The sequence below is a fragment of the Protopterus annectens genome, chromosome 7.part1, assembly GCF_019279795.1.
Source record: "Protopterus annectens isolate FY-2018-M chromosome 7.part1, PAN1.0, whole genome shotgun sequence".
Classification (NCBI taxonomy): Eukaryota; Metazoa; Chordata; order Ceratodontiformes; family Protopteridae; genus Protopterus; species Protopterus annectens.
The window spans coordinates 515,458,912-515,470,385 of NC_056740.1; the positions used below are offsets into that span (position 1 = coordinate 515,458,912).

At 38.2% G+C, this 11,474-nt stretch overlaps 1 protein-coding gene across 1 annotated transcript in view; it reads left to right on the forward strand.

The window, feature by feature from the left end:
* Nucleotides 1–5,419, forward strand: part of UNC13C (unc-13 homolog C) — a 4,920,764-nt gene extending 4,915,345 nt beyond the window's left edge. The window contains exon 32 of the mRNA XM_044078941.1: nt 4,061–5,419. Within this exon, the coding sequence (XP_043934876.1) occupies nt 4,061–4,346 (286 nt within the window). The 3' untranslated portion in view covers nt 4,347–5,419. The remainder of the gene's footprint in view (nt 1–4,060) is intronic.
* The last annotated feature ends 6,055 nt before the right edge of the window (nt 5,420–11,474 follow it).

Sequence of the window (11,474 nt, forward strand, 5' to 3'; positions counted from 1 at the left end):
GCGGCATAGGTGGTGACCTACAGCTAGCCAAGATATGGTAATGGTCCTTATCTAAAGTGACTTGCATGTGAATGAGCTCGATGGCATAATTTTTGATCACCCTAAAGGTATATTTGTTACTAATGTAGAGCAAGACACCTCCACCTTTAATACCTGTCTGTGCTGTTGTTGGCTTAAATATGTGGAAGGCACTGTAACCTTGCATTGCCAGAGTACTTTCTAAATCTTTAAACCAATGGCACAGATGTCTACATTCTCCATAGTGAGGAGGGCTTGTAGCGTGTGGAGTTTTTTTTTTTTTTTTTGTTTAGGCTCCTAGCATTGAGAAGTAATACCTTAAGGTTGCTTTAAATCTTTTTTTTTTTTTTTTTTTTTTTGCTACATTAGCAGTTTTTGTCATTCTGGCATTGCCTAAGAAAGGCTCAAAGGGGTGGTTAATGTTTATAGCCAATATCCAAAAGCCTAGGTGTTACAGATGCAGACCATCCTTAGCAAGGTAATGTGGTCTGTTAATCATGTCCGCCATGCTGACAGATATTTGATCCCCCTGGAGTAACACCAGAAACTAAGCCAATTATTTGTATGAATATATAGTGGCATCATTGTTGGTGAAGGTAGAATGTTGCTCACTTGCAAGGCTTGTACTTGTTTTTGACACATACTCAGAGATCTGTATAATGTCTCTTTTCATATCATCCAATGAGGTGCATCTTAGGTCATTTACACACACATGGACTATGACAGAATCGTATTAATACCTGGTGTGCAGTGAAATTAAGGCATGTGTGATATTATGGATCTTGGCTGCAGATAGGCAACTAATAGTTATCTTATCCTTGTCTGACATGGTGAGTGTAGCATGAGTGTGTCATACAAGGGAATCCCAAATGACAAGAGTATTAGATAAAGCTCTTGCTCATAGGCTTCACTCTTTGAGAACCACTGGGTGTAAGCTTGTGTGCGGTGTTTGGTGTTGGTTTTGGTGTATGCTTTAATGATTGCTGAGGAAAGGTTTTGGGAATGTTATTAAGTGCCTAAGCATAAGAAGATCCATGTGTGTGAAGAGTGGTATGTGTGAGGGATGTATTGTGTGTGTTTTTCACAACCTCATTTGTGAGATTTTTGCCTCCAAGGAAAGTTTGTATTTGCATCCCTTGCAGGCTGTGTTAGTTTCTTTAAGAATTTTCATTCAGACCAGGGAACATGAAGGAATAAGTTCTCTGGTCGGAATGAAAATATTAATATTAAATGCTTGTTAAGATATAAATTATTTTAATATTCATCACTCACATTATCAACCTAAAAACACATTATTTAGTGTAATAGTTTTACATATCTTTCAGCAGTTCATGGAATTATTTTTATTTATTCTTATTCTGTATACATCATGTGACTTCAGTCAGCTGAAATGTTTGAATGGTTGTTGGCTAGGCTGTTTTTAGCTGTCTTATTAATGTATTTAAATTTATAATATAATTTCCTAAGACTATTCTGATGAAGTTCCTGGTCTAGTAAAGTGGGACAAAAGCACTAGTTATAGTCTTTTTGTGCTGTGTTTCAAGTTAATTTTTCTTTCACTTTAATGCTTACTGAGTTTTTTTTTCATTTATATATCTATATATATGTATACATATATCTATACATATATAAATAAATATATATATATATATATATATATATATATGTGTGTGTGTGTGTGTGTGTGTGTGTGTGTGTGTGTGTGTATGTTTATATATATATATATATATATATATATATATATATATATATATACACACACACACACACACACACACACATATATATATATATATATATATATATATATATATATATATATATATATTTATATATGTAGTTGCACACACACACACACACACACACACACACACACACACACACACACACACACACACACAAAATAATGTGAACCCTGATACTACAAAAATTGCAGCATGATTCTAGTAGCAACAAAACAAAATCTAAAACTCTGACACATTTAAAGTGTTTTTGCTCGAAAGTTAACCCCCTATTTGAGGGACTGTAACCACGTGTCCATTCTCTGTATGTGTGTATTAACATGAAATCCTGTATATCTGCATCCACTGTAGAAAAAGAGCAGTAATGACCATAACAAAGTCACTCCTGGGATTAAGTGTCTACAGTCAATGTAAGATAGTACAATTCTGGAATTTGTATGTAGGAAAACTTTTTTTCTACATAAATGAATGTAGTTGATTAAATGTAAATCAGAACATTGACAAGGTTCACCTTTCAAATGAGTCTCATAGCCAGTGAAGATCTCAAGTTCCCTTATTTTACTCACAAGGCCTAATGACTAATAAAGTCTAAATCTGCATCTTATTATGGCCATTATTGCATCATGTGGTCAGCCTGTTGTATGCCATTATTCCTGAGAATGAGCATTTTAAAATTATTACATTTTTAGATCTGGGTATCATTTTGAATGTACAACAAAAGCATTATTCATGGAGATTTATGTATGTGTTACTCTTATAGCTTTGAATGCTAGTGGATATGGGCTGTAGACAATTATGAATGGGTCTCAGATTGTAGCCATATTATTATATGTTCAAGACATGGATTTCAGGAAATTCAGCTTGAGAGCTTTACTGACCCTTGGCATCCATGTCGAGAACACATAATTTAGGGTTACAATTAGAGACCTGATCATAATTCTTTGTAGTGCATGGATCTTTCTCTGCTCCATGTACTACTAGTTACAGAAAAAAGCATTAAATGTTTTGCTGGCTTTCAAAGTCATAAAGCACTTAGCCAGAGCTGTCAAAAAGACAGGGTAACATACTGTCTTACATTAAAGAAAGAAGGTGAGGAAAGATTACTAGCACAGATATCAGGCAGAATGAAATCCATTTTTAGTTCTGCCACTGTCATTCGCTAGTCACTACTAGCAGATTTTATTTCCTAGCGCAATACCCAATGTTAACAGCTTAAGCCAAGGTGCTTAACAATTAAGATCAGTTACTGCACTACAGTAGTGCTTAACTTGTTTGTCCTTTCATGATACTAGAGCATAATCATAGCACTCGATTCTCTACATGATAATATCTGGCATCTTACATAAACCTATAATATCATTATTTAAATTCGGAAAACTTTGTAGATATATTTTAATCTGATATTACGAATATTCATTTTCATAGTATTTTTCGTAATACACTAATAGGGTTGGGCTCTTTTTCCATACAGATGACTATTTCTAAGAATACTTTTCTGTTTTTTTTTTTGTCCTTTTTAATTAATTTGGTTGTAATCTATAGACCATTTTACAATATAAACACAAATTACGAGGAGGTCACCAGCAGGTACTGCCCAACTTAAATTCATGTAAAACCACCAAAATCCAATCTTCTTAACATTTATGTGTTAGTAAGCTTACGATCTTTGGCTCGCCTTCCAGAATATAAAGCACAAAGCTAAAACAGAGCAAATCAAATCCTATACAGCCTCCTTACTTAAAAACGTCAAAACCACGTGGTACCACTAATTAATACTCATCGCACATGAGTATCAACTCAACATACTAACATCTACCAAAACTTGCAATATGTGTTATACCTCAAAAGTGAGACGTTCTCCTAAAACACTACCTAACAAAGCTGTAAGAAGAAGATTGGATTAACAAAGCAGTTCGCAAGAAGATTTGGGGCACTCACAAGACCTCCTGTAATTTGTGTAATATATTAATTTATTGCCATTATGGTTGTTTTTTTTTTCCACTGCACTATCATGATAAGTCACATTCATCTAAAAATCTTTGTAAAATATGTTTAATGTGAATACAATAAAATTCTTATGTGTGTGTGTGTGTGTGTGTGTGTGTGTGTGTGTGTGTGTGTGTGTGTGTGTGTGTGTGTGCATATGTGTGAGTATTTTCTTTATAACAATGTGTATATGTCATGGAACCAGAGTCAAGTATTTAAATGTTGCAAGATTGGAATTTACCTGTATGTGGCCACATCTGTCTAAGAAACATTGTTACAATTGTTTAACCAACTATATCTTTTTATGTCCACAGCCTCCTCAGCAATGAAGATGGCCCAGGAGCTTTTGAGCTTCATATCTGTGTGAAGGATTACTGCTTTGCCAGAGAAGATCGCGTTATTGGAATGGCAGTTATCCAGCTGAGGGACATAATGGACAAAGGAAGCTGTGCTTCTTGGTACCCACTTGTGAAGAATATTCAGATGGATGAAACGGGCTTAACTATCCTTAGGATACTTTCACAAAGAACTAATGATGAAGTGGCCAAAGAATTTGTACGACTTAAGTCAGATACAAGATCTGCAGAAGAAATGGCCTAAATCCTGAAATGACATCATACTCATCTCTGACAAACTGGTGCAACGATATGATTTGAGTAGTGCATGCCAATTTTCTTCTGTGGGAATGTTCATTTAAATATATTGAAGTATTTGCCAGTAAATGCCAAGTACTGGTTTTGCAAGTTATGTTAAATACATATATTCTTTTTTTTTAATGATTAAGTATGCATTGATCTTTCGGACAGCTACTGTTCAGAAGTGCCAAACATATTATTGATTTACTGAAATATACTACCGAGGGCAGATGGTTTAATTTCAGTGTATACTCATTGCTAATCATATTTCATTTATTTTTTTTTGTCTAGCACATATTTTGCTTCATACATGTATTTTACAATATTTTTTTTCCTTTATAATGTAGTGACTCTGTCATGTTTTCCATTATTTTTTATTTAATTTGCATTTTCTTGTAACATAGTAATGAATGCTACTTTTCATCAGAAAAAAATGTAATTTTGTATTTTCCTCACTCTAAACATGAAAAAAAAAATATAAAAATACTTTACACTTTGATTACAAGTTTGAAATAAATGGTGGAAATATTTTATGCTGACTTTTCCAGTCTTTCTAATATATCACTGTGAAGTCATAATGAAATATAAGGCATGCCGAAAGCCTTCCTTTTACAGTTTATCAATGTTTGATATCTAGCAACAAAGTCATTTTCCAGAGCTGCCAAAGTAATGCCCCATTTGTATGAAAGGTAACTCATTATGTTGAGAAAATGGCGCGCCTGTGTTTTTCAATTTTTATTTAAGTGTTATAAAGGGTTTGGCAGTTTGGAGTTGGGGTTGTGGCTTGTTTCTACAATTAAATAAAACTATATTAAAATATTAGTATTGTCAGACTTTTCCATATGCAGTAATAATTGTTGCTTTACATAGGTTGTATGATCAGCTCTTGTAAGTGCTACTTCATTTTTTCAAAACTGTTCAACTGTTTGTACTTATGCAGTGTTCCTATGTACTGCACTGAAGCAAAACTATATGTCCTGTAAATATGTTCAGTGAAAAATTGTATAATAAAGTACTGTATGGAATCATTGCTCTAAACATGTGTGATATACTTTATGGATGCAGTCTTTTGATATAAAACAGAACATGTAAACAGTGTGTTTAATTTGTAAAATAATATTTTTAAAATACGCATCTCATTCTCATTTGAACTTCACTGGATCTTTAAACTTCAACAGATGGGCTGCAACATGGTTTTAGACATCACCTTTTCTTTCTGTAAAGAACTTAAAAATTATGTCCTTCCTAACCCTGGCTACTTTCAAATATAAAATACTTTATTGTAAAAAGGATTACAAAAAAGGGAATGTTATAGAAAAATTAAATGAAGTGTTGGAGAAATCAAACAAAGTAACACTCGCCAAAGATCTCTGTCATCAACATTTACATTTGTGATAGACCAAAATATTGTAGCTTTCATAATGAGTGTGCGGAAATGAGCACAAAACAAAGATCACCATTCTTTTGTGGGGATTCGAGTCCCACAAGTCATTGCATCCCCTGCAACCTCCTAAATACTAAAATTGATTTACCTCCATTGGGTCGCAAATAAGAGATGCAACCGGTCAAATATCTGAATCAAAATGTCGGAAACTGCATTTTTGACTGCTGAAAACAGCAAAATTCCACACAACGAACCCCACAATGCAGAAATGTCGAATATGTTCGAAACACCTGACATTTCCAGATTTCTTCCAACACCGTTATGCAGAGGGGCAAGCCCCCCTGCACCCCGCAGCCTTCCCCCGCTAATTTAATATACTAACTCCGAGATTGCACTACAGTGAGGGAAGGGGTACATGTTCCAACCCTCACTGTAGTGCGATCTACATTCGGAAAGCCAAATTCACATGTGCATTCATTCAGTTGTGATTTCAGCAATACTTGGTTCATCATTACGAACTTTTGAAATCATCCTTTCGCACATCTGCCTTTGCAGATGTGCGCTTCACACAAATGAAGGTGAAACCTAAAATCAGGTGTGATGGAATTGAACTGTGAAGAAAATCAAATTTCAGCACTCACAAAATACTATCTCAAGTGTTCAAAACACCTGCAGCTCAAAGATCCTGTTTATATGTACATCGTTTTACAAGAAATTCGTTTCATGGTAGTGTTTCAGGAAGCTGGTCATCTTTTACATCATTCCATCTTCCAACATTTTAAATAATTTTATTTTCATTAAATTTTATAAAAGTTTTAGTAAAGTTTGAGCTGTGAGGTCATGTTGTGTTTGAATTTCCAAAGTTTTTTAAATCTTACAGAATTATGCTTCTTTATTAACAGAAGCTGAAAGCTGAATTGACTGTGGAAGTTTTTCACTCAGTTAAACAAGTGTTTTGAGAGAAAAGAAGTGTATGTAGGAATTGGCTTTAGGACTTTAGAGTAGCCTTAGAAGTTATTCTGCATGAGTTAAGATTGCTTGCTAATAATTTAATGCTGTGCACAAGCCTATTGGAATGTAGTGAAGGGAAAACTGTTAGCTGTTGTGAGAACAACATGATGTCATAAAATCAGAGATAAACTGAAGCATGCGGTTAGACTGTTTGTATTGAGGAGCAGTTGGCAAGCTTAGATGTAAGGCTAGATAATGGAATCTAAGATTTATTGGACTTCCAGGAGTGAAGGTGATTTAGACAGTTTAGAGTTTGTGATGGAAAACATGACAGAGTGCTAAGATTTGTCCAAGACATTCAGTGAGCATCAGTGAGATTCATAGGTTCATACTAGGCTATCTGCCCTAGGGCATTTATAAGCCTAGCCAGAGTGCGTTTGGCTTTCGCCACCCATTTTAAATTAATTTTGCTATGCCCTTTTTCGAGGTTAGTATACTGTGCCTCTGACTAACAGTGACACAGAAGTGATACCCGGGGTAAACCTATGATCTCCCATCCACTCATCAAGATTCCTCATGAAGAGAGTCATAGTTTCATAGTTTCATAGTATAGTACTAGGCTATCTGCCCTGGGGCATTTGTAAGCCTAGCCATAGTGATGTGGCTTTTGCCACCCCATGAAGTGGTACAAAAATGTACAGAATAAATCTAGAATACTGTGCCTCTTGTGCCTCTGTCTAGTAGTGACACAGTGAAGGTCCCCTTATATAATAGAATTATTTTACTGTGCCCCTGTTGAACAGTGACACAGATGTGACCCCTGGGGTAAACTTACGATCTCCCATCCACTCATCAAGATTTCTCTTGAAGAGAGTCAGTGAGGGGCTCTGCCTAATACAAACTGGGATCCTGTTCCAAAGCATGGGAAGCCTCTGGGTTATGAATCTATCCCTCCAGCATGTCCTATTTATACTTGTGCCGAGGTTTAAGTCTTTAGCTCTCGTGGTCCTGATGGATTTGGATTTTTTGAGGTGGAGCATGTCCATCAGATCCTGATTGGACATGGCCTTGTACGTCAGGCAGAGATTGCCTCTGAGCAGGCGGTATGCTACTGAATAGAGCTGAAGTTTCTTTAGTCTGGCAGAATAAGACATATATTGGAGACCCTTGATCCATTTGGTGAGGTACTTTTGTGGTCTTTCCAGCTGTTGCAAGTGCCGGGTGAGGTACATACCAAATTGGGCATTGTACTCAATCATGGGTCTGATGAGGGAGGAATATAGGGGTACAATGACATCCTTGGATCTGGATGTGAAACCCTTCATGATGAGGTGTGCAAGGTAGAATGTTTTTCTAACCACGTTGGCAATGTGGGTGTCAAATGAGAGGTCGCTGTCTACTTGGGTCCCTAGGTCTCTGATTACTTTTTCCGTACTCAGTGGGTTACTGTCTATTTGATAATTTGTGGGTACTTTGTTTTTTCCAAAAGGGATGACTGTACATTTTTTGGCATTTAGTTTAAGGCCGTGACTACGGCACCAGTTGTCCGTTTCAGTGAGGCCTCTTTGTAGGATGTGTGTATCTGCTGGTGTATCGACTATGGTGCCTAGTTTGCAGTCATCTGCAAACTTTGTCAGCCACAGCCCTCCCATGTTTGCTTTAACATCTGAGAAATAAATGCTGAACAAGAGGGGTCCCAGGACAGATCCCTGTGGGACACCACTTGTGACTGGCTTTGAGTCTGACATTGCTCCAGCGATTTTAACTTTATGGGTTCTGTCCTTTAGCCAGTTTGCAACCCATCTAGTGACATAAGGGTTTACTTTTAAGCTGTTTAGCTTATCTATGATGCCTGAGTGGGGTATTGTGTTGAAGGCCTTAGCCAAGTCCAGGTATGCTGTATGGACTGCTTTGCCCTCATCAATGGCTCTAGTGACTGTTTGAAAAAGTCAACCAGGTTTAAAAGGCAGGATCTGCCCTTTACAAAGTCAAACTGGGTGGGGTCAAGCCGCCTGTAGGTCCCCTATGTCTCCGCTTATGAGTTCCATAATGATTCTTTCCATAGCTTTGCAGACCAGGCTAGTCAAGCTTATGGGGCAGTAGTTTCCAGGGTCTGTAGAGGCACCCCTCTTGTGGAGTGGGACCACTGTTGCTGTACACCAGTGTTCAGGTACATATCCCAAGTAAGGCTAAGGTTAAATAACATTTTATGTGTGGGTTTAGCTCCTCTTGAGTTCACGTAACACGCACCCCGGGATACCATCAGGTCCCATTGATGCTGTGTTTTTTGCTTTGTTTAGGGCGGTTCTCACTTGGACATCTGAGATGACAGGGAGATTACATTCAGCTGGGATAAGTATTTCTTCTTTTGGGGGTGAAGGAGGTGAGAAATTTGCACTGAACCTGTCAGCCAGAATGTTAGCAATATCTGTGGGTTCAGTGTATTTTTTGTTGTTGTGAACCAACTCTGAGCATATCTGAGGGTTTCTGCCCAGGTTTCTAACATAGCTGAAGAAGGCTTTGTGGTTATCTTTAGTGTCCTTAGTGATTTTTCTCTCAAAGTTTGCCTTGGATGTTTTTATGAGAGAATGTAGTTTTCTGCTAATGTTGATCAGAGATGTCTTCCCTTCATGGGATTTTGCTCTGACGTGCAGTAGCTTCCTTCTTTTGTTATACAATTTGTTTATGGCTGAGGTCCACCAGACAGGACGCTTACATTTGGTGGAGAGGGACTTGAATTTGTTTGGGATTGCATGACCCATGCATTCTTGGAGATGTCCATAGAAAGCATTTGTGAAGGATTCGGCATTGTGGGATGTGGTATCCACTGGCACAGTCACGTCAGACTCCAAACCAGTTTGGCTTTTTTAAGGGCAGATCTTGCCTCTTAAACCTGGTCGATTTCTTTGAAACAGTCACCAACGGACTCTGCCTAATACGAACTGGGATCCTGTTCCAAAGCATGGGAAGCCTCTGGGTTATGAATCTATCCCTCCAGCATGTCCTATTCATACTTGTGCTGAGGTTTAAGTCTTTAGCTCTCGTGGTCCTGATGGATTTGGATTTTTGAGGTGGAGCATGTCCATCAGATCCTGATTGGACATGGCCTTATACGTCAGGCAGAGATTGCCTCTGAGCAGGTGGTATGCTACTGAATAGAGCTGGAGTTTCTTTAGTCTGGCAGAATAAGACATCTGTTGGAGACCCTTGATCCTCTTGGTGAGGTACTTTTGTGGTCTCTCCAGCTGCTGCAAGTGTCGGGTGAGGTACATCCCTAAATGGGGCATTGTACTCAATCATGGGTCTGATGAGGGAGGAATATAGAGGTACAATGACATCCTTGGATCTGGATGTGAAACCCTTCATGATGAGGTGGGCAATATAAAATGTTTTCTAACCACTTTGGCAATGTGGGTGTCAAATCAGAGATTGCTATCTACTTGGGTCCCTAGGTCTCTGATTACTTTTTCCGTACTCAGTGGATTACTGTCTATGTGATAATTTGTGGGTACTTTGTTTTTCCAAAGGGATGACTATACATTTTTGGCATTTAGTTTAAGGCCGTGACTCTGGCACCAGTTGTCCGTTTCAGTGAGGCCCTTTTGTAGGATGTGTGTATCTGCTGGTGTATCGACTATGGTGCCTAGTTTGCAGTCATCTGCGAACTTTGTCAGCCACAGCCCTCCCATGTTTGCTTTAACATCTGAGAAATAAATGCCGAACAAGAGAGGTCCCAGGACAGATCCTGTGGGACACCACTTGTGACTGGCTTTGAGTCTGACATTGCTCCAGCGATTTTAACTTTATGGGTTCTGTCCTTTAGCCAGTTTGCAACCCATCTAGTGACATAAGGGTTTACTTTTAAGCTGTTTAGCTTATCTATGATGCCTGAGTGGGGTATTGTGTCGAAGGCCTTAGCCAAGTCCAGGTATGCTGTATGGACTGCCTTGCCCTCATCAATGGCTCTAGTGACTGTTTCAAAGAAATTGACCAGGTTTAAGAGGCAGGATCTGCCCTTAACAAAGCCAAACTGGGTGGGGTCCAGCGGCTGTAGGGCCCCTTTTTCTCCCTTTTTGAGTTCCATAATGATTCTTTCCATAGCTTTGCAGACCAGGCTAGTTAAGCTTATGGGACAGAAGTTTCCAGAATCTGTAGAGGCACCACCTTGTGGAGTGGGACCACTGTTGCTGAACACCAGTGTTCAGGTACATATCCTGTAGTAAGGCTAAGGTTAAATAGCATTTTTATGTGTGGGTTTAGCTCCTCTTGGAGTTCATGTAACACGCACCCGGGATACCATCAGGTCCCATTGATGCTGTGTTTTTGCTTTGTTTAGGCGGTTCTCACTTGGACATCTGAGATGACAGGAGATTACATTCAGCTGGGATAAGTATTTCTTCTTTTGGTGTGGAGGGGAGAAATTTGCACTGAACCTGTCAGCCAGAATGTTAGCAATATCTGTGGGTTCAGTGTATTTTTGTTGTTGTGAACTAACTCTGAGCATATCTGAGGGTTTCTGCCCAGGTTTCTAACATAGCTGAAGAAGGCTTTGTGGTTATCTTTAGTGTCCTTAGTGATTTTTCTCTCAAAGTTTGCCTTGGATGTTTTTATGAGAGAACGTAGTTTTCTGCTAATGTTGATCAGAGATGTCTTCCCTTCATGGGATTTTGCTCTATCATTTAGTAGCTTCCTTCTTTTGTTATACAATTTGTTTATGGCTGAGGTCCACCAGACAGGACGCTTACATTTGGTGGAGAG